We start from the raw sequence: 24,109 nt of genomic DNA, 5'->3' as shown, positions 1-24,109 counted from the left end.
TAGATAAAACAATAAATCTATAAGGGCCACATTATACCTTATGTCAGGCTAGCTTTGGCATGAGAGGCCCCCTTTCTGGAATCCTGTTCCATTATTTTTGTTAGGGCCAGTTAACTTTTGGCTGAGTCAAAGGCAGGCAGCCATGCCAGGATACAGAAATAGCATGTTTATCTTTCAGATTTACCATGTTTTATACTTGATTCACAACATTATATTTAGCCCACAAACACTTAAACAGAAACTGTTGAAATTACTTTTTCACCGAAGCTTATTTACCAGGGTGAAATGATTAAAGTTGCTTCCCAACAGCACCACCCTCTCAGCATTACTGATCATCAATTGATTTTTTTTAGCTTCAACAGGAACATCCCAGTCACTTATAGATATATCAGATTTAAGACACTACCACTCAAAGACGCTTGTGTTTTTCGACACTACAATACATTCCTTCTGTAGCTGTGTGCTACATATCTCCTCAGGCAGGATGTCCCAGCAACAAAAGACCCTCCCCACTCCTCCCGTCCCCTCCCAGAACAGGACGTGAGTGTGTATCCTGCCTGCAGTGGTCTCTTCCTCTGTTACCGTCAACTATTATTAGTTCCAGTATCAGCTGTCCCTAAATGGGCCTGAAATGATATCCCAATCCATTTCATCAAGTCCTCCAAACGCTTTCTACCTTAAACCTAAGAATAATAAGTAAGCCATCCGTCTTCCTCTAGACAGACATGACCTACCAGAAACAGAGCCATACCCACATATCCAGCCAATAGCAACAAAGGACAGGCCAGGTGTGTGTGCGTGTTTTGGGTATATAGTGCCAGGAGGACATTCCAGCCAGCCCTTGAACCCTGTCCAGCAGCAATCATTAGAACAAGTGTTTGGCTTTACACTCTTATACCAGTCACACACACCCCACACACACACACACACACACACACACACACACACACACACACACACACACACACACACACACACACACACACACACACACACACACACACACACACACACACACACACCTTGTGTCGAGCTGTGTTGGTCCCACTGCCCGCTAGTCCGGAGCTGGGAAAACTCTGAGAAATGTTTCACTGGGAAAAGAAGAGAAGACCCTGATAAGATTCCAAAATGCAGACCCATCCACATCAAGAAGTGTCCATTGGGACCGTATCTCTTACCGTAGGGCGTCGGAGGAGACACTGGGAAGCCTGGAGTAGGTGGGACAATGTCAGAACCATCTGTCTCTCCCCGATAGTCCACGCTGTTGGTTTTGTAGAGATGCCCATGCTTCCAAAAAAGAATTAAAAAAGTAAGAAAGAAATTAGGGGAAAAACACAATAACATGTTGTTGTTTTTTAAAAGTCTTATAGGGTAACAAGCCCACACACACACACCAGCAGACACCAGCAGACATCAGTCTTGTGATCTGTGTGTGGCTACAGGCTGTGTTTTGGTGTAAACAGTTGGGCCATTCATGCCACCCAGCCATAAGAGTGCAAGAGCAGAAACCAAAAAGAAAAGAGAGAGAAAGGGAGGAGGGTAGAAAAGGAACATCTATAATGATGCAGGTTCAGTTACATTATCTCAAAAGAGATATTTTAACTGATCTTAAAGTGATAACCATGTGTTATCATTTTTGTCATCTAATTCTCTAACACATTAATTTAATTTATTGTCCAAATGTTTTGTCAGATGGTTTAAAAACAATGTAATCTGATCAGGGCTGTTGACATGACACGTATAACGGGTCAGACATAAGACCAGTGTTCAAAGCGATGTTTATAGACGTACTTAGTGTGGGTGAAGTTCGACTACTAGAAGTCAAAGTTCACAGAGGTGAACCAGGAAACTGTGTTTACCTGAGATGGTGAGAAAGGGGGACTGTAGTAGGCTGGGGATCCTCTAAAGCTCTGACCCCCCTTCCATCCTGGGCTATGGAGACCAGCGTAGTCCGTCATATCACTGACCTTCATCTGCTGCTTCCACCCTGAGATAAGAGAAGGGTGAGGAGAGAAAGAGCGTGAGAGGAGAGCCAGACAGTCAGACAGATTGTGATCTGAAATATAATCGACCAAAGAATCAAACCTTTTTATATCTACAGTATCTATCTAAATATCCACATGCAGCTATGTCTTTACTTGTAAAAGAAACACATAACATCAAATGGTAATTATGGTATGATCAGATAGTAATAAAAGGTGATGACAGTAGTAAAGCGTGTTTGTCAGTCTATCAGTGTCTTCGTCAGCGCTGTGTAGCTCCTGTCATCAGGGCAGATGCTGTGTGACTAAACAAGACTTCACTGTGACCAGATGGTGGAACATCATGGCGACTTGTTGGAAAAAAAAATCTCAATGAACAGTCAGTGATTCTCTTAAAGTTGGGAAGCGATCATTAAGAGCACAACCACACATTTTGGTTTTATCTAACTGGTTTAAAAAAGATTCATAGCGTATTTTATTCCCCTAACGCAGTGATTCTCAAACTTTTTTCAATAATGTACCCCCTTTGAAAAAAAAATTCAGCCAAGTACCCCCTGATCAGCGCAAAAACTATTTGTTAGGGGGAAAAAGCCTATATAAAGAGGTACAGTGCAGTGCTGCACCATCAGTGTCTGAGTCATTAAAACAACAACCTTGTAACTGAGATGCTAATGCTACATTTAAAATGTTTACAATCCATCACTAAATTCATGGCCAACCAATTTTAACATCATGCAATAACACTAAGACGACATTAGTTGCATTGAACTGATCTTTTTAATAAGTTGTACTTACAATGTAGTTAGAAACATGGGCGTGTGCTTCACTGAGGATCTTTGTCATTCTGACAGGGAGGCAAACTGCAGTTATTGCACTTCGAGTTTTGAAATATGTGTAACTCTAGTCTATTAATATAAAACCCACACTGCTCAAACTTCGTTACTTTTCCTAAAATTGGTATATTTATCAATTTTTTCATTAACATAAAATAAATCTCACGTACCCCCTGCAGTACTCCAATGTACCTCTAGGGGTCCGCGTACCCCCATTTGAGAACCACTGCCCTAACACATCAGAATTGGACAACATGTCAGCTGATTAAATAACAGATAATAACACATGTTGTCCTCTAGAAGTTAATTTTGTAACTGTCTAATGTCCTACTCATTACATAGCTTGTGCCTAATACATTTATAACAACATTGAAGGAATCCTTTTTTTACATGTTTGGTTATCATACTGTTTGTACCCTGTAAAAGGCATTAATAATACATAAACCTTCAGTGTAAGCACTGAAATTATATAGTTATAATCGGCCTCTTTTGCTCCCCAAGTAGACTGTTTACCTGGATTCAAAGCCAGCTCATTTGTGATTATTCCCACGACAAATGGACTAGAACTCAAAAACCAGATCGCGTAGAATAACAACATCTTGACCCATTGCCTAGAGATTCTGCATTTATGTGAATATATCAGTTTAAAAAGATTACAAGGGAAAGGGAAGAACCATTAACACATATTGTTAACTCTGCGGCAAAGGGAAAGGTGGCAAAAATAGTAAGTAAACCTACTCTGTTTCCATTATTCTTTTTCACCTTGATTAGCAAACAGTAAGCATGCTAATGGTTGTAGCAGTTGTGTTGTTGTTGTTGCTGGAGTGAGCCAGGTTTGTGGATATTTATTTGACCCAAAACTTCAATATTGGCAATACAGGGGCTGATTTTGTGTTAATATGTATAGGCAACAATAGTCATGTACATTTGACAATATATATTTGTATCTATTCTTCTTTGCTAAAACAAACAAATGAATTGTGAATATTATTCTATTTTTACTTTTTTGCAACTGCATAACCACAGTCTGACATGTGTGTCAAGATAGAGATTGACCATGCTTGCATATGATACTCTATATACTGTAAACTGTAAACCCCAATATGGAACACTGTGAGCTCAGCTCTCATTGTGAGCGGCCGTCATCTCATCTCTGCTAGTCCAACTAAAACTAATCCAGTTCCTCTTCTACACCGGACGGCCCGCTGAGAGCTCTTCTACAGAGTTTGTGTATCTTCACAGTGTCAAGTAGCACTTGATACCCGCTGTATTCGTGAGGAGGCTCCTCTCTTTTGAAGACTGCACTTCCAAAGATGATGAAAGGGAGAAGGAAGGCATGATGCAAACACACTGGAGAGCAAAGTGTTGTGTCAAACTTCAAAAGCATTCCTGATCGCTTACGAACTCCTGCCACGAAACATCGCCTTGAAAAACACATGGACGATGAAATATTGGTGTTAATGCTAATATACCCCCGGGAAATATCCCCCTGACAAACTCCATGACCGACATACACACAAACCCACATGTTCCATTTCCTGTGCTGAAATTCTCTCACTGACCTGACAGTGTACAAAAACGCAGGGTCACAGGTTAAATGTCAGCCATAATGTGACCCTGCAAGGCACATGGCCTTGGGTCAAAGGTAACCGCAGTGGGGACCTTCAAATCATGAATCAGGAGCTGTCAAAGCCTTTATTGACTGTCAGGAGCTCCCACGTGAACCATCAGGCCACTCTGAGGTTAGCTTTGATGGAGCAGCTGCTCTGTACACAAAGAACTGGGAAGTAATGACATCACCTGTACACCTATAACCCTTAGTCCTCAAAATGAAAATGAATCAAGTGCGGAGGTCGCAACAGAAATGTATGTTTTCCTCGTGGTTGCGTCCCAGTGGATATGAGATAGGAGTAAATCTTTCATGAGTCCCAGCAGGGGGAGAAAATAATAGTGAAGAGGAGGCAACGCAGACACACGTGTCAGAAAAACAGGCCCCATCAATGTTCAGGTTCAAGTTTTTAAAAGGTGTGACAATGTTGTTATGCCAGAACCTAAAAATACCAGGATGAAGTCCCTACATTATTCACTTGCACTCCAAAACAAGTAATCTTTTGCAAAAACAACTTTTCCTCACGCTTTTAACACCACATGATTGGTTGCACCTCTGATTTGGTCAAAGGATCATTGTTGAATTGCACTGGATATCAGATTGTTTTGAAGACAAACAGCTGACGTCCAACTCAATCATTGGTTTGAGTGAAATGGTGAATACACTTCATCAGAATATCTTTCTATTGATCTCTTCCAGTCAGATAGTAAAATACAATGAAGGCAATGAACACCTTTTGTCTCTTAACACATTGAGTTTAGAACTCAAGTTCCTAATCTCGTGAATAAACTGCGGTCTTGTCTTTTCTTGTACGTTAGAAACATTTTAATAAAAATAAACATTTTTAAACACCGACAAGAAATCCTATGTAATGAGTGATTAAACACTCCCCAGTCGTGTTTATATTTTGATTGGACTCTCAGACTTATGACCTGTGTGCTCTATGTTTACGCTTCAACTGTTGCACTATTGCCATATAGGCAAAACAGGCACTTAACATAATATAAAATTAACTCTGCGTTACATTAGTTTGTATGGTATAGATATCTGAAGGTCATAAACCAATTATATGATGCCTGAATTGCTTAAGTGGGCATAGTGGTGACAATTCTGTAGAGGTCTGCATGGTTACTAGGTTAAATTCCTAAACAAGTAAAGATAAAGTCTTCCTAGTGAGTCTCTTATCTACGCTGCAAGTATTTGGGTAAATGCAATTTAAAACACATTTGTGTTATCATACCAACTGGGGGCATTTTCAACATTGTATCATCAGATATGGTACACCCCTAGACTGCCATGTAGTTAACCAATAAAAAATGAACCAATAAGTTCAACTTTACCTTTTAAAACATCTTTATCAGGATTTTAAGTATTGTTGTTTTAGTTTAATCAGAAATGAAGCATTGGGTGTCAGATCTAAATCTTCTAAACCTCTGAGCTCTTTCCAATTATTGGCTCATGAGAGACTTATTGATCATTATCATATCCCGCTCTGTTGAAGTAATGCATTTAACCTCTATCAGCTGCTTGCAAAACCATCAATTCTATAATTATGTCAGTGGATTATGTTTTGATGGCATACCTTATTCTGGGCTTTACTTTGATTGGTCCGTCTTTGGACATGTTCCCCTTATGTAACTTTTTATTCCAGTTCTGTATACATCCATTCAAGCTAAGACAGATTGTATGGTGAACACAGGCCATATACTAGTTACATTGCAGGACTATCCACTTCCTGTTTAATGAAATGCTTCCACCCTTTCAGCAAACACTAACAAACACACCTTCTGTAACACACACACACACACACACACACACACACACACACACACACACACACACACACACACACACACACACACACACACACACACACACACACACACACACACACACACACACACACACACACACACACACACACACACACACACACACACACACACACACACACACACACACACACACACCTCTCTCTCAGGTGGAGATTTCCACAATCAGGCAGTCCTTCAGTCCCTGGTTATAAATGGTTCTCTGTTATGCCAGCTGAACCAAGCTCCACAATATAACAAGTCCAACCTAAGAGCTGCATCTGCCCACCGCCTTTTTGGCACACATGTATTTTCTTAAGTGTGGCATTTCATCCAGGCAAACCGTCAGTGGACTTTTTGTGCCTCTGTAAGAGTAGAGCTATGTAAAAGGTACTCTTATAATTTACCAAGGTAAATGGATAGTTTACCCAAAGCAGCTACATTTTTAGTGATAGCTGTATTTTGCAAATCCAAAAATGTTAAATGGCTTGTATATCCGTCTCATACGGATCCACACATGTTAGCAGCTCTCTAAGTCTTTTTTAGGCAGATATTTTAGATGTAACAATGTTACGATCTAGTAGGTATAATGTTACCTCCAAGTTTTCCACGTTAGCATGCTAATATTTGCAAATAAGCTCTTAGAACAGTGCAGCTGAGCCTGATGGGAATTAAATTAGTTGGTCACAAACCAAAATCTTGGACCATGTCTGTACCAAATGTCATGGCAATACATCTAATAGCTGTTGAGAAATGTCCAAATGTCACACTTGTCTTGGCACTTTAGGAAAAGTCAGAGGATCTCCAAAGCGTATAGGATTCATTCTCAAAATACCTCCAACATTGCGGTTAGCAAAACATTTTCAAGATTTTACAATATTGTTTTAAATGATTCGAAATATCTTACCTGACATATTGGTATTTCCCTTGTGGTTGAGGCCATTGGTGTGGAGGGAGGCTGATCGGGACTGGGGGGCACAGCTGGTAGGAACAGGAATAAAAGTGGGGTCCAAATCCAAAATGAGCTGGTTCAGCTGTTCAATGGACTCATCAATGTCTGTAGTTAATGAAGACAAATCCTCTTCTTGGCAAGACAAACCCTGTCTAGTATTGACGGACTGTATGTTGTGGGTAACGTCTGTGCTAAGTGGGACGTTATGTGTGCCGTCCTCGTCCTCCAGTCCCCTCTGCACTGCCTCCCTGCTGCTGAATCCTCGAGGTGGTGTCCCAGGAACTACCAGAGGTGGAGGCCTCTCTTTCCTCAACCTGTTTAACCTCTCGCCCCCATCAACTTGAAGGTGAATATCGGAGACGGCGTCAACCATTTGCTGCTGCCGAACCCAGGAGTGCGTGGAGTACTCAGTGTGTGACGATGTCTGAGTCTCGGGCAGGTTCTCAGAGGAGAGGGAGCAGATGCTGCTTGAGCTCAGCACGTCTGAAACAGGAGCCGCCTCACCGTCAACCTCGTCCTCATCATCTAATATATCTGTTTCCCTCTCGCTGGATGAAGCCTCTCCATTGATAGTGTGTTCCATTCCTCCAGTCATCTCCCCTCGACCTGAAGCAGCGAGCTCTGTCATGACCTCCAGAAGAGGTTGAACAATCTCAAAGTCCACCCCAGGGAACAGCCTCCCGGCCTGGGTGCCCTTCTCCCGTGCAGCCCCTCTCCTCGGTCCGGCTGCGGCCCACCCGTGTGAGGCTACAGACAGGCCTGAGTCGCTGCTGGCAGACGGAGCGCGGTCGCTCCAGCCGGGGCTGCTGGCGCTCAAGTGGAACGAAGCACCTTGCTCAATATTCTTTCTCACTCCAGAGTCCAGGACATGAGGTGGGGCTGTGAAGACAAAAACAAAAAGGTCAGAAGAAGATGTATATGTTGACAGAAGAGTGAAAACAGATGGGAGCGTGACCTGTTGAAACATGGGTAGCTTTGCTGTCAGAAGTTAAGTGGACATGATGAGTGAACTACAAATAACAAACAAAAAGTTGTGATTTAAATATTAAGAAACACGGCATCATTTTAGGAACTAATTACCTGTACATCAAAATAAATGCTTTACCTAACTTTCTTTATACAGTAGATTTTATTATCAATCATGTTTTCTATTAATTAATAAATCATGTGGTCTAAAAAACGTCATAGAACTCAAGAAGTCCCAAAGATATTCAATTCCCAAGAGAAATGGCGAGCATTCACGTTTTGCAATATTCATTGCACCTTTTATTGATTCAATTGGAAATTCTTCTAGCTGTAAATAAAGTTAAACATTCTCAAAAAAGCTATGCAGCAGTTCGATCAATTTTAAGTTTACAGCAGCATATGTTAGGCAATAGTTTTACAGATACACAAAGTGTATTGATGTCACCTGATGATTAAAGCTGAAAGCAAAAGTCCTCTTCAGTAATATGGAAACTGTTCACAGAGATATTAGTGACTGAATCATAGCTTAACTGTAATATGTTTACGTAAAGTAGAAAGTACACCTTTGGATTGAGGATATTCTTACTGTATATGATTCCATACCTGCCCCAATACTGTATGTGAGTCACAGTGACTAAAACACACACAGACACACACCTGTTGGACCCCAGCCATCACTCCAGACACACTCCATGTAGATAACACAGAGGCTCTTTGTGTGGGCTGTCGGATGCATATGTGTCATTTGTGTATGCGTGTGTCACGCAAAGGACATGCCTGTCATAGACGTGTAGCTGAGATCAGGTAGAGCTGATTGCGCACGCATGCACACATACACACACATACACTAAACTGCACTGTGTTATACATACTTAGACTGTCTGTACTTTTTTTAATAAATGTCAGCCCTTAGAAGGCTTGGATACAATAAGGGGCCAAGAACCTACAGGTACAAATTATGAAAAGCTAAATACAACCTTTAATTTCTTGGAATTGAACATGGAAAGTCTTTGAATGTTTGATGTTTAAGTAGCTATGATAATCCTGATTAATTCATCCATAGTCACAGATGTTTATTACAATTATTATGATAATGGTTTCATTTGCTCCTGTGGGTATTGTCCACAGTACATGTATGATACTAATGTGTACTTGTAAAAGCGCCTCGATGACTTCGAGGCGTGAAGATGGACGGTGTGTCGCAGTGCGCTGTGCAATGATCATCAGATCAAGGGGTGAAACCCGCCGCTGCTGCGTCTGTAAAGCCGTTGTGTCCTTGGGCAAGACACTTCACCTGAACTTGCTCCTGTGGGTATTGTCCACAGTACATGACCATTACATGTATGATATGTGTAATGTGTATTTGTAAAGCGCTTTGAGCATCTGGAAAAGCGCTATAATAAATGTAAGGAATTATTATTATTATTATTATTATTATCGTTAAAGTACATTTTTTTCAAACAAAAATGCCAAACAGTTGTGAGGATTTTCTGCTTTTTTTGTCAAATACGACAGTAAATTATATTTGGAATGGATATAAGATTTTGTTTCCATTTACTGACATTTTATAGATCAAATAATGCATCTCATATCAAAGAATATGGATTGTCCGTTGCACCCCTAAGGCTTACCAAACGGTAGCATACTACAACTAAACAGACAAGATCTTTTCTGATAGGGGTTGTTACATTAAGATGAGATAAGACTCGTACAGTGACTGCAACAATACATATAGTGCATACCAGAGCTGTATGAGCACAGCCTCTGAAGTCCAGAGAGGCAATAAAACTCAAATACCAGACATGCATGGTAAACCCTCACAACTGGTCTGCTAGGTCTCACACACACACAGATGCAGATAGTAGTACTGTGCGTTCACACACTGATCTTTACTGTATAACTTTCACAATACTATAAAAAGCTTCTGTATAAAGGACACTAAAATGCCCAACTAACATCAACAAGCAGCTTACTTACTCACCAGCAGTCAGGAGTTAACTTTCACTGTTGCCACTGCGGACTAGAAACAGGATGCAAATGCTTGCTGAAGCCTCCTTCCGCAGTCAGAGAAAGAGGAAAAGAGAAACAGATGACAAGCGGAAAGGAAAGAGGGGTGCAAGGACCGGGACAGAATGAAAAGGATGAGGCGCCAGACAGAAAGAGAAAGGGAGGCTGAAAAAGATTCAGACCGGCTTGGTTAGTAGTAGCTCCTCTGCTGTCGTCCTCTCAGGCTGCCGCAGGAAGACAAGCAAAGAACATTCTTTCTCTGAAGGTGCTAACAGCCCCCCTGCATCCCCCCACCTCCTACTCTCTCTTTCCCCTCTCATGTCACTCCTTCTGCACTACAAATCCCCGCCTTCCCCGTCCGTCACTACGGAACCAAGCTCCGCTTTGCCTCATCCCTCCTCCTCTTTCCTACCCCCCTGCATCCTGTCCCGGCTGACACAGGTACAGGCAGCGCTGTGCAGAGTGTGTGCACTCATGCGTGTTTAAATGTGCGAGGGGGGAACGCAGTAGGAAACTGTTGGATGGATCATTCGCTAGACTGCATGCATGCACACAGGTGGAAGCACATGATGCACTTTCAAGTAAAGAAACAAAGCACAAAGACCTTGAGCTGGCCAAATACGGAGAGGGGAATGTAAACATGGGGGCGGGTTCTGGAGAGACTTGTGTGCAGAAGGGGGATGGGGATACATTGGAAAAATTGCAACCTGCAACTTGAACCTGAGAGCAACACGCTTCAGCTAGAAAACAAGGAGACCAGATAAAGGGGAAGAGTAGAAAAGAAGATGGAGTGATAGAAGAAGTGGAGTGGGCTGAGAGGGTAAAGTAGAACCACCTGTGGTTGAAAACAACATTCTTGCGACTGCTGGCTGCATTGCTAACTGGCTGGCACCCTCATTATGCTCATGTGCATGCGTGTGTGCTGGTGGTTAAGCGTAATGGCCATGTGTGTTTGCCTTTTGTGTAAATGTGCGTTTACATGCCACTCGCATTTCTGCCCTAGTGATCGGTCCAGCTAAATTACATGGCTGGCAGAGCAGATTTAGCAACAGCATAAAACAGCTGGAACTGAAAAAAGTGATTGTTTCAGCTGTCTGGGTGTGTGTTTCTGTTTGTGTTTTTCTGTGTGTGAGTGGTTGTTCTGACTAGATGGAAACTCTTTGACAAACAGTCGCCTCCAAATCCACGGGTCCGGTCTGGCTGCTGTCTGGAGGATTGTCGATACGCCCATTCCCAGGAATATCGTTGTGACCGCAGCAGTTGTAAGCTGTCAATCTGATGACCAGACAATTACCCACAGAACTGACCGCAGAGAGGGCCTGAGTGGAAACAGAACTGCTCATAGACTGGATCTGCACCTCCAGGGGGATAAAGATCTAGTCACTGTGAAGATCTGTTATGACTTCTGAAGAGCAGAGACAGATGCTTAAGCTGATTTATTTTGGCCACTAAGCTAAAAATCACTTACTTTGACATACCATCTTTTAAAGTTGTTATGGCAAACATGCTAGCAAACAGCTGCCTACTTCCATATTCATCTACTGGGGTTGGTGTTCACCTGATAAATGTAAGTCCAAATGTCACTCTTTTTTATCTCTGTTTTGGCCTCCATCAAAGAGAAGGAATTAGATCAGAATGGACCTCCCCATTCAAATCTATATAGCTGGATGATCAGAGCAACCGCATAGTGTGTCCCCCTTGATAGTGCAAAGACTGGCCAGATAATAGTAGCGGGCTAACTTCCATCTAAGGGGGCTTGCGGAACGTCACGGACAAAATATTTTTGGTGAAGATGTACAGCAATGATCTAGGAAGCAGTGGATGTACGATGTCCAAGAGTCTTTGGTTGATTTTTGATTATTGTCTGTGTAACTTGTTAAGTAAGACTGAGGCAAATGTAAATGTGCACCTAAACCAAGACTATGAGCTAAAAGAGGCAAAAAAGCTCAGTAGAGCTGCAGAGATGATAATAATGATATGGGTTCAGCATTGACATCAAGGGTGTTGACATCATAAGCAATCTTTTGATCCATTATTTTAAAGAAAAAAATGGTAAGAGGACCAGAACTATGTGCTTAACAACAGCAAGCAGCCATAGTGCAGCATTTAGAAGACAGACATTTCAGTCAGGAGTTGTTGGAGACCAAATCTTATATAAATATTGGTTTGTCCTTTTAAAAGTCAGAACTAAGCATTGGAATTCCAGTTCTCCTAAGGATGCCTTGGAAACAGAATAAAGGTCAACATTATGTAAGAGAAGGGCTGACAAGTGCTGTGTCTTCAAATGTATTGTTTCACTCCTAAATGCGGTCTAATTATAAAGTCACAACAGGAATCCAGAAACATCAGGATGAGAAAGGGTTAAAAAAAGAGAAACCGATGTAAGACAAATCATTCAGAACTGAAGTTGATGATCAAAAGACATGAAATGCACCTCACCTGTTTCAAGAGGAGATGCGTCTTGATATGAATCTCGTCTGACCAAAGGGTCCAAGGTGTCATAGTCCACCGTCACACAGTGACCGTTGTGCCACAGCTCTCTGCCTGCACATGGAAATAACATAGAGGCTGGTCAGGAGTCAGTTAAACGACACACACACAATACAAACAGCTGATGCCAGATGTTATTTCAAATTTAGATTTTAGAAAAATTGTGATTTGAAATGAAGGCTTTGCCTCTACTGTGTGTGAGTGTGTCTGTGTGCCTGAATGTGTGCGGGTTTCCCCCCTGTGTTTTCCCCTGTACAGTATCTCCAATCTTGAATTCCTGTCAGATGTGTGTGTGTGTGATAACTTCTCATATTGCTTCCTGTTTAGGGACGAGGAGTGTGAATGTGCGCATGAGGGCCAATTTGAACTCCCGGTGCCCAACACTGCCCCCACCTGGGTGACTGTTTGTTGGACTCGATGAATATGTGCTTCATTCATGAGTAATAGGTGTGTGTGTGTGTGTGTGTGTGTGTGTGTGTGTGTGTGTGTGTGTGTGTGTGTGTGTGTGTGTGTGTGTGTGTGTGTGTGTGTGTGTGTGTGTGTGTGTGTGTGTGTGTGTGTGTGTGTGTGTGTGTGTGTGTGTGTGTGTGTGTGTATGTGTGTGTGTGTTTCAGGTGTAATGTTTCAAATGGAGTCATGTCTGTCTCTTCTGCTTCAATTAGGAGACACAATGAGGCTTGACATAGTCTCGGCTTTCTGCATCTGTAGCCAAAATACTGTGTCTGTGTCAGAATGAGCGAGTGTGTGTAGGAGTCCAGGTGTTTGCATGTGGCAGTATGAGCAGGGCTTTCTCATTAGGGAGTCACAAGATGATTGACAGCAGAAAGAAAAATCCAAATAATTCTAATATCTCCTGGAAATGAATGGATACATTTTAAAAACAGACATTGAAAACACAATATAAAATATACATTAACAGTATTTCCTTTGTTAAATTAGTGACACGAAATTTGGTTACTACTTTCACTGTCCCCAGAGGATCAATTCCCTTTCCTTTAGCGCCACCATGAGGTAAAAATCCAAATACCTGCAAAAGAAATGAAATTCCCAAGAGCCTCAGCTCCTCTTTTTGATGTATGTTTATAACATACATCAAAAATGTATGTTAGTACAAGCAAATGCTTAAACTAACATGGTGAACATTTTACCTGCTAAACAAACACATGTTAACATTGTCATTGTAAACCATTTAGCATCTGCCCGAGAACGTGCTTTTAGAGAAGTAGAGAAGAAAAATGTAACGATAATACACAGAGAATCCAGAATCAAAGCTTCGCAAATGCTTACTTAGAATAACATCTACATAATTGAAACACCTGCATACTTTGTTCAGTTATACAGTTCGTTGCAGCTATGTTTGCTGGTGCCTTGTGTTTGTGTAAGCTTGAGAGAAAGTGTACCTGTTATCTTTTCAGGGCTGTCAGAAAACCACAGCTCTACTTTGCCCTCTTCTGGGAACCGGGGATCTGGAATATTAACACACAAATCAGACAGCTGGAGATATTTCCATGTACTTCACACCTGCCGCACAGCTGATACAGAGTTCAGGGTCAGCGCTGGTAGTTCATATTTACTTTGGAGGAAGACTAGAGGATTTATCGGTCACTGATTAAGATGGATATTGCATCAGAGTGTGATAGTGGCTGGAACAACAGTTAGCAGGATATACATACCTTCACTGGCACAGTCCAGGTCCGCCTTACTGAAAGTGAGGGTGTGTCCGTGCACGAGGCCCGTATGGAACTGGAGACGGAAGACGACCTGCCTGCTGGCTGAGCGGCTGTTTTTATCATAACAAACCACCTAAAATCAGAAAGATGACACATGTCATGCTGCTCTATTATCTGATGTATCTGAGATAAAAGTCTTCTATTTGTTGCATAGTTATAGTTTCAGTAATTAAGGGTGAATAACGGCTTCAAGTCAATTTAGTTGTGAAGCAAAGCTAGTTTTTATATTTATTCTGTTTTAAGTTTTTAAATATTATTTATTCTGTCATATTATTATACATTTCCATCTGGACTTTACAGAACAAGAAATAGTAAGGGTTCCTTTTGCAGGTCCAACATTCCGAAATAATTTCTTAAGTACTTTCCTCTATATATTATTTTCTAATAAATATATATTAAAATGAATTTCTATCTTCATCTTAAGAGTCTAGTGAATAAAATGTGAAATGTGTCCACATTTATGGATAATGTTTCCAGTCATATACACATAATCAATTAATATTACTTGAGCTTCAATTGGAGCTTTCATTTAAAAACAAATCTTTTTTTGCTCTTGTACCATTTCATATTGTTTTTTCTTTCAAGAAACCTCTTTGAAAATATTTAGAAGCTAAAAGATTATAGGACACAACTGATAATGGTGTAGAGCATCACTCACCATGATGTCTCCTTTGAGCAGCTGGGCTGGCTGGAGCACGAAGTAGAGCCGGTCTGTCTGGGCTGCATTAACATGGCTGAGATAAATATAAACACACATTACACACTGTAATCTTATCTCAAATATCCCACCATGTTTACAGATCATGATGTCATTTATTAACTTACTAGACTGCTGATGTGCAAACAGCTTGTAGACTCTGGTAGACTCTCAGGAAGAGACTGCATGCTAGGAAAATAAGATTTAGTACCAAATATTTGTTAACTTGAAAAGACGCTTTAGATTATAACCATCGAATTTCCACATTTCCTTGTCTGTAAGATGAAAAGAGAATACAGTAGACGCCTTGCAGAGGGTTTCTACAATGGCCAGCTACTGCTTTTTATCTACTTAGCTTACTGTTATTCAAGTCTGCTTCTTCTTACCTCCATCTGGTTTTATTTTGGGGAGACCGTGAAGAACAACACACAGGAGGAAAGTCGGAGAGGGACACATCCTCAGTGCTCCCTTTATAGTGCTCCCAAGTATCCACACATACCTGGAGAGCAAATGTAAAAGTATAAATGTATGTATTTTTATCTCAAATAACTGTGTTACTGCTTTACTTTTCATCAAGCTTTACGCTTTACGGTTTCAGATTGGTTTTAGTACTTCACAAGATGATGAATCAGGTGATTAGTACGTGACCCTGCTTCCTAAGGTCAGACGTCACAGCAAACTCCTCGGTTTACATCGCAGATCAGAGGCTAAGACCTGAACCAGAGTTGACCTTTGACCTGCAGTGATCCCGCTCAATCAATCCTGGTTCTTACCGTTTCTGCGAGGGGGTCATCAGAGCGGACAGTTTGTCATTGTAGAACCTCCTCATGGCGAAGTGGTCGAGAGAAAGGTCTGCACTGAGAGAGAGGCAGATATTCAGATAGAGATGCATGTAATACTCCTCCGTTCACCTTAACCTGATGTTGGACCTTGCAGATCATTTGATTGGGACAGTCAATAAAACGTCATTCTGTGCAGCCAACCCCACTGGGGGTTCGATTTTAAGATGAAGATCTGGCGAGATGATCAAAAGCAATGGACCTTGTGATTATTTAGTTTCCTCAACCACAGAATTGTAATTTAAATATCTAGTCGAAGTGTCCACAACACCAAACACTGTATGTCACTGGCAATGTCCTTTGAATTCGGAACGTCTATTTGATGAATTTTTGGAATTCCTCAGGGCCCTTCCAGGAAGAAAATAAAAGAGCTAAATTAACACAAGCTTAAAAGGTTTTATACAACTGTGTTTACATATGTTGTGCAGTAGAACTCCTAGAACACTTTGAAAATACCTTGATGTCTAAAATTGATGGGTGTTTCCTTTAAAAAGTTAGAAATGAAACACGAAAATGGTAGTGTGTTAGGAATAACAGGGACATTATTAAAAAGAGTAAGGGTTCAAATGTTACTTGTGTTTATTTGCACTTTTAACAAAATAACATTTGATTCCCTTTCATTGTTTTGAGAAGGCAGAATACATTTCACAGACAGATTCCAAGAACAAAGAAAACTACAGTACATCTGCATGCTTTGATACCAATAGAGGAAAGTAAATGAATGTGGTGTTGTTAGGTTATTTTTACCTTTGCATACATGCACTAGGATCAGGGACAACAGTCACAATCTGATATTTGTAACAGTGAGTCAGCTGTTGAGCCATTAACAGAACATGCACTGCAACTGTGCAGAAATACATCTAATGTTCCTCATTTTTATCAACAACTGCCTCAAGCTGACCTTTCCCTTCGTCCTATGGTTAGACGTGTGAATGAGGATGTTATTAACTTTTAACAGCTTCAATCCAAACCATAAAAAAGAAGATATCTAACCACATTAACCACAAAGGTTGGAATGTTTGTTTTAAAGTACACTCCAGTTACAATGTGTTGTGTCTACTAGGCCAAGACTCTGTCATGCAGGTAAATTAAGAGTTCATTCATTCACTTGTTTCCAACAGCAACAAGATCCCAGCCCGAAAATCAAATAACAGTCTAGTTCAAAGTCTCTTTAATCAGCCGTCCTGCCCTTTGGCTGCTGGAGACGTGCATTAGATCAGCCAATGGTCACTCCATTGTTCTGTCAGTGCTCTTTGATCTGCCAACACGTCAAACAGTAACCAGTATATCTTTAGGAATCACCCTTTGGGGACCAGAAAGATCTGTGCCAAATTGCATTGCAATCAATGCAGTTTTGGTAAATACATATAGTAGATCCCCTAGAGTTTACCTTAGTCCTACTGGCACTGATCTTCTTTCAATGTCATACTCCAATTATTTCTGTATCTGATATAGGTATTGATGTTACACATTTTAACCAGAAAGCTACAAGGGGCCTCTATCTTTCTCTTGTTCTGCTTTGTTTTCTTACATTTTTAGCCACTAGCATTTTTTTCCCACCACTTCTGTGCAGACTGAAATATCTCAATAATTATTGGATCAATTAGATTGGATGGATTTCTAAAACCACCTCTACTTGTTGAGTTAATTTGGGCCTTGTAACTAATTCACCAGCACTTCTTATGGTATGATCTGGCTTGAAGTGACTATGTCTGCACTTTCCTTGTTGTTCGGAGTTTGATTCTTTATGATTTTTGCACTTATTCTAAGTAGCTTTCGATAAAAGCGTCAGCTAAATTATATGTAATGTCATTTAATTTACTGTCCTCTAACTTTAATCTAGCACCATCGTTTGCAATAAAATGGCCATTACTTAGCGACCAAATACCTGAAACGGATGGTATATTTTTGTGTTAGGTAATTATAAGCAAACCAAGGAAAATGGTTTACATCAGCATGCTAGCACTGCAGTGTCATTGTGGCCAAGTGAGCCACATTAGCATTAAGCTAATACAGACTCTCTGATTTGCTAACATGGTTGTCTTGACAGAGTTGTTAATTGTCATCGTATTTATTTTAGTTTGCAAATAACTACAGTTAAATTCTTGATGAGCATACTTTTTCTCTTATATAAATTCACATGGCATCAGTGTTACCTGGCTGACATGTTGCTGAAGTGGATGTAAGAAGCCACCAGAACTCCGAGCCGGCCTTTAGCTCCCTGTACAGGACAACCACAGAAACAGGAGAGTTTCACTTTCAATACTCTCAGACAGTAAGTGGAGGAATGAGTGCTGAGGAGTCAGTGACGGTTACCCTGCAGTGTAACACCAGGACGTGTTTGGGATGTGTTTGCAGCCAGGTCTTCATCGTTGAGCACACACTGACCATCTGATCCAGGTCAGGAGCGAGGAGATCCACCCAACCCGTGTCCAAAATCTGACAGACAAATCCCCAAAAACTATGACACCATTTCACTGCAACATTTCACCTCTTAAATTAGTATTTTCGAGTGTTTGTATTACCTTGTGATTCCTTTGGGTGAGAGTTTCATGTTTCTGTGAGAGGTTGATGAGCTAAAGAAAGCAGACATTTTAGTCATGAAAAACAAAAGAACAGTTTTGAAAAAATGACTTTTTTGAATGTCATTCAATCTTCTGTTGAAACATTCAAGCCTATCATTATCTAAATTGTTCAAATATATATGCAACATAAAATATCGTGTGTGTACTTGAACGCTACTTAAGTAGTGCTTGGTATTCTACTTTATTCTAAAACTCCTCTGCCATTTAGAGGAATATTGTACATTGTACTTCACTATTCACGATTAATTTTAAAGCCTTGGGTTCTTAGTTACTCTTCAAATTCACATTGTTAACACAACATATTAATCAAAGCTGATGTATTTTCATTGAACTACCTTTCAGTATGTAATGTTTTAAACAAATACGCCAGCCTGTTACCAGCTGTGATAGTGATATGCTGATAATGCATCCATAATACATTATTCTGAAATGTTCCATTATGCATAATAATTACTTGAATTGTTTGGTCTCTCAGTATAGTTCAATGAAACAAATACTTTTGTTTCTCTGCTGAAGTAAAACATTAAATGCAGGAGATTTGCTGAAATATAATAATGTAATATTTCCTCCACTCTCCTCTCACCATGTAGTGGTGTCCATGCTTGGACTGCAGCATGAGGAGGATCTCCTGCAGGTTCTGCAGGTAGATCTCCTCTGGACATTCAGGTGGGCAGAAGATGGTGATGATGCGTTCAGTGATGTAGGTCAGATCGATTCGCTGGGGTTCCTCCATGATTGATCTCGGTCACATGGGAGCCCTACAGGAAGTGAAATGCAGGGTGTGCGTGAGAACGAAAGTCATGGACATTTTAGGGAAGTGAGGATTTTCACTGAAGGTCAGCAGATGTTTGCAGGACATTTTTAACTGAGCAAGTATCAGCTGCCCTCCAAGTGATATATTCGGCCTACACAGATACATGAGTTCAAACACGGTCAGACCTTGAATCCTACAGGATGTGAAACTTAACAAAGTGGGGTCATTTCCAGACAAAATGAGGAACTGAACCATAAGCTGAGTCACTGGAAATCTTCATTAGGCCTTAACCACAGGAAGGTGATGATAAATAACCAAAAAATCATAATGCTCAAATAGTAACTTCATTACTCATCAGCAAAACTCTACTAACCTGAAACACAAATTCTGACAAGGACGGAAAACTACAACCTTAAAAGTATTAGGTTCTATCTAAAGATTTCTCACATGTATGTTTATTTATTCAGTTAAGCTTTGTTGGTCGTATAGGCTTCAAATAGTTTTTCTAGTTTGCTTCTAAAAGCTTAAAGGTAGGTAAGGATGGAGAAACCAGCTCGAGTGTGTTAGAATTTGAAAGTAGACAACCAAAAAATATCTGCCCCTTCCTTCAGACTTCCTTACAGAGCCCCTCCTCCAACACACACGAACGCGCACATGACCAATGAGGGCACGAGATAAGTTTGTGCACAGATGGAAGGCTGACAGGCAGGTAGGCCATCCAGTTATCTGCCGCGGGCCGAGGCAGATAATTGGTCGTGCTTTTTACAGCGCCACGGCTTCCACAGATGAAATATTTGTATATATTTATTGTCAAAGCATTTAAACATACATTTCCCCCTGAAAAACAAATGTTTTCAATGTTGTTTTCGTGTAAATTGGGTGAAGGGTTAGCTGTTTCCAGTATTTGTGACATACACATATGAGTGGACATAAGAGGAACAGTAAGATAAATAAGTAGGGGACTTCCTATCTTTTTTTCTTAGTTTTTTCTCTTTCTTTTTGTATTATCGTTTACACAATTTGTATATACGTCCCTCTGTAAGGGCAACTAGAAAACAATAAAAAGATGGTCATGAAAAACTTTGGAACTTTAGCTTATTAGTGTCTTATTAATTAATTTGCATTAACTCTTCAAAAACCACAAAGGGGTTTTCATTTGAAAAGTGTATCTTGTTGAACAAAACATACAAGTACATTTATTTATTTTTTACAATAATCCAAAGTCTGTTGAAAAAAACCCATTGGTTTGTTTTTGTGGGAACCCACTGTCATCTGTGTAGCAATCTATTTAAGGTACCTTTAAGTTAAGAATCTGACTGACCACATAATGCTGTAAACCATGGAGAGTACGACTCTGTGGTATCTGGGATCAGTGTTAGCGATGGACCAGGACGATGACATGCATGTTAGCTCATGTCTAAAGGAGTGAGATCAACAGACGACTTTACAAAAAGCTGTGGTTAACCTCGCCTTCACCCTGACCATGTGACCACAGCAGAGAAAACAGTGATACAACCATTTCCACCAGAGCAAGAATAACCTCCTGAGAAGCACTGCAGCATGACTGAAAACACACTGTACCTCCGGTTCAATCCCGTCTCCTCAGTTTCTGTCAAACCCCACTATTATTCTTTTAATATGAGCATAATTATTATAGTAGTGGTCCATTGAGTCTACTGAACCAAAACTGACCATGTGTATTGGCAGGAATAATAAAGTAAGACAGGTTGATCTGATGTCCACAGTATCACGAGAGGTATTGATCCCTATTCCATAGAAGAAATTATGAATCAGTAAGAAAAGTAAAATAAATGCCACCATAGCTCAGTAGGAAGAGCTGGCAGCCTGTGTACGGGGGCTTGGTAGAACCAGGTTGAAATCCTGCTTGGGATCATTTCTCACCTCCTTCCCCTTATAACACTGTCCCTTTACTAAAGGCACTAAATACATTATAAAATTGCAATTTTGAGGAACCTGGGATCTAATTTGTTCATAACCGTAGTAGAACCGTAGAACCGTAGTTCTGTATATGTTATGACACAACTTAAATTATATTGAGCATAAAGGGTCACATTTTTACTCATCTACTTTAACTTATCTATTCAATTACATTTTTTTGAAGTCTCATACAGTCAAGTTATACTTAAGCAATAGCTCACGACAGGCCGTGGTATATGCTCATTATATCACAGCTAAGGGGCGTGGTTCGGCCCGACGCGAAGCGGAGGGTCGACTTTTCAGCCCAACTGTATACTGTTTTTCTCAGGCGCGGAAGGATACTGACTTGTTGTGAAAAGTAACTTACAATTCTACCCGTGGTATACACTCAGTATATCACGGCTAAGAACCAATCAGATTGCTTGATTTGACTTGTCCGTTTTATAATAGTTATTAACCCATTTTCAAATTGCTCACTGTAATATAGGCTACTGTATTTGCAGGGTTTGTAGGTCCTTTTATGCATTTTGGATGTTTAAACTTGGATGTATGTGTGTGTGTGTGTGTGTGTGTGTGTGTGTGTGTGTGTGTGTGTGTGTGTGTGTGTGTGTGTGTGTGTGTGTGTGTGTGTGTGTGTGTGTGTGTTTTTAAATGGCCCATTTTCTTTACTGCATCCACAAATTAAGTCTTTAACTTGAAATGTTTTTCTTTAATTGAACTCATCATGCATTACAAGTTCTCAGAACAAGGCTCACAGCAAAGTGGTTCAGTGGCAGTGCCTTGTACAAAAGTGCCCTGTTTTGCCCCAATGTGTACCTTTCAAGTTAAAAATACAGCTTATACTGTACCCTTAGCCACCAAAACAAACCCATAAACAGTGGTTGAGTCATAGGGGAATATTCTGAAAATCATAAAGCTACATTTGTTTTCATTTCCACCCTATCTCTTTCATTTTTGGAATAAATACAAAGTGAAATATATATTTGATCACAAACACCCAGTGTCTAGCTTCCCACCCCAGTTTGGGGCGCCCTGAAACTAAATGTGTGCCAACTACCCATAGTGTGTTTTAAATGGAACATGTGGGACCCGCGACACGTGTAAAAAATTTACTTTTCAGTCCAAACACACGTTCCCCCTGTATACTCGTGTTTCTGAGGGTGTGTAATGTGTGCTTGCTGACACAGTTGACAGGGCTGGGCAAACACTCTTAATGAGTGACTACTCTCCAATTATGTATTTCTGCTCTGTTTTCTCAACATTTCTAGACATGCTGCAATCTAAATTTGTCAGTGCTCCGCCTTAGGAACCAAAACAAACGGAAGTGACTGACTTAGACCGCACATGTACACACACGCGGACACACATACACACAGACGTTGCTATAGGAATAGCTGCTTAGCAAAGTCCTTGAGCTTGAACTTGCCATCTAATTATAGTCTCTATTTCCCAATTTAAAAGAAGGCATTCTGAAATGGATAAGCCATCTTTGTTTCTTTATTTTCTCTCTTTTCGACAGTGAAAAACATCCTGTTCCCTCTTAAACGCAGCAGGAATAGAGCTATTGGGGTTCATTTAATTGACAGATTATTTGAAATTGAAAGTGTTTGAGCTAAATATCAGAACTGAAATTGACAGCAACACCTCACTATGACCCGCTATCTTTTTCTTCCACTTTCTTCTCCATTTAGAACGTCTTCCCCTTCCTTCCTTCCTTCCTTCCTTCCTTCCTTCCTTCCTTCCTTCCTTCCTTCCTTCCTTCCTTCCTTCCTTCCTTCCTTCCTTCCTTCCTTCCTTCCTTCCTTCCTTCCTTCCTCCTTCCTTCCTTCCTTCCTTCCTTCCTTCCTTCCTTCCTTCCTTCCTTCCTTCCTTCCATGAATGATTTGTATAAATGCAGTAAAAGTATCTCCTGTTAGTCCATCTAATCCCTACAGAGACTCCTTATTGATTTACCATACATCTTAATAAATACATGCACTTAAACCCGCCAGCTGGGTAAGCTAATTACATCTTATTCTACTTGTTTCAAAGATATCTCAATCAATCAGTACTCCATCTAATAAGAATCAAATTAATGTCACTTAATTCAAGACATTTGCATTAGTAATAAACCAGATTATCACACCCCCGCCGGCAAGGTTTTTCACAAGGCTGTTAAGACTTTTGACCTCTTAAAGTGAATCCCAGTGGAAAACACGTCTCCTGCGGCTCAGTGTTTTAGAGTGTCAGTAGGCTAATCCCCTCCCTCTTAGTGCATGTGTAGGGAGGCACTTTTCACTATTAATCCCCCTGAGATTTACCATCCATCACATGTTCTTTTGTTAACTGAAAGTGGTGGTATAAAATAACATTGGAACCAGCTTCAGGGTCCGGTAACATATATAAGTCCCACATAAAACCAGCTGAAAAAGTGATAAATAAAGATTTTAGATAACAGGAAGGGGTCTTACCTTTACTGGTGTCACAGAACAAGAAAATCACAGCTGTATGAAGTCTGATGAATGAAAGTCTGACTGGTGGAGAAAATAAGGTGGAGACTTGACAGGGGGAGGGAGGAAGAGGGAAAGCATGATAAACCATACAGTCACACTGCAACTTGCACTTTGCCCTCTGTTGGACTGCAATGATGTGACAGCACTTTACTCTGGTGTGCATGTGAAAGTGAAAAAGGCTGAGACAGTTATAACACCCTGAAATCCTCTATTAAAAACACTCTTTAGCACATACAGTAGCGGATTAAGGTGAAGCCTGGAAACACAAACATTTTATCAACTTTTTAATTTCAGGCACACTCAGTTCCTCATCTGATAAGAAAGAACTTGGAATCATAAACATGATTTATTATATTACGGTGCTAACTAACAGCTGTGGAATGTAACTGAGCACGTACAATTTAACATACTTAAGTGTTTGAAT

General features: G+C 40.5%; 1 protein-coding gene across 3 annotated transcripts in view; it reads right to left on the bottom strand.

Annotated features, from left to right (window-relative positions):
* The window catches only part of si:ch211-191a24.3 (tensin-3), a 52,358-nt gene extending 28,583 nt beyond the window's left edge, over positions 1–23,775 (bottom strand). For 2 of the 3 annotated variants that reach the window (XM_034237402.1, XM_034237404.1), the window contains exons 1-16: positions 23,644–23,775; positions 19,085–19,259; positions 18,442–18,492; positions 18,233–18,355; positions 18,073–18,137; positions 15,851–15,934; positions 15,464–15,576; positions 15,206–15,266; positions 15,039–15,114; positions 14,324–14,453; positions 14,051–14,116; positions 12,600–12,704; positions 7,143–8,066; positions 1,860–1,987; positions 1,179–1,287; positions 1,023–1,091 (exon numbers count right to left, since the gene is read on the bottom strand). In XM_034237402.1, the coding sequence (XP_034093293.1) occupies positions 1,023–1,091; positions 1,179–1,287; positions 1,860–1,987; positions 7,143–8,066; positions 12,600–12,704; positions 14,051–14,116; positions 14,324–14,453; positions 15,039–15,114; positions 15,206–15,266; positions 15,464–15,576; positions 15,851–15,934; positions 18,073–18,137; positions 18,233–18,355; positions 18,442–18,492; positions 19,085–19,234 (2,254 nt within the window). In that variant the 5' untranslated portion in view covers positions 19,235–19,259; positions 23,644–23,775. Of the gene's footprint in view, positions 1–1,022; positions 1,092–1,178; positions 1,288–1,859; positions 1,988–7,142; positions 8,067–12,599; positions 12,705–14,050; positions 14,117–14,323; positions 14,454–15,038; positions 15,115–15,205; positions 15,267–15,463; positions 15,577–15,850; positions 15,935–18,072; positions 18,138–18,232; positions 18,356–18,441; positions 18,493–19,084; positions 19,260–23,643 lie in introns of those variants that run through there. The other variant, XM_034237405.1, reaches the window with a different exon arrangement.
* Positions 23,776–24,109: the final 334 nt, after the last annotated feature.

Source organism: Gymnodraco acuticeps, unplaced genomic scaffold, assembly GCF_902827175.1.
Source record: "Gymnodraco acuticeps unplaced genomic scaffold, fGymAcu1.1, whole genome shotgun sequence".
NCBI classification, from domain to species: Eukaryota; Metazoa; Chordata; class Actinopteri; order Perciformes; family Bathydraconidae; genus Gymnodraco; species Gymnodraco acuticeps.
This window is presented reverse-complemented; position numbering and strand designations above follow the sequence as displayed.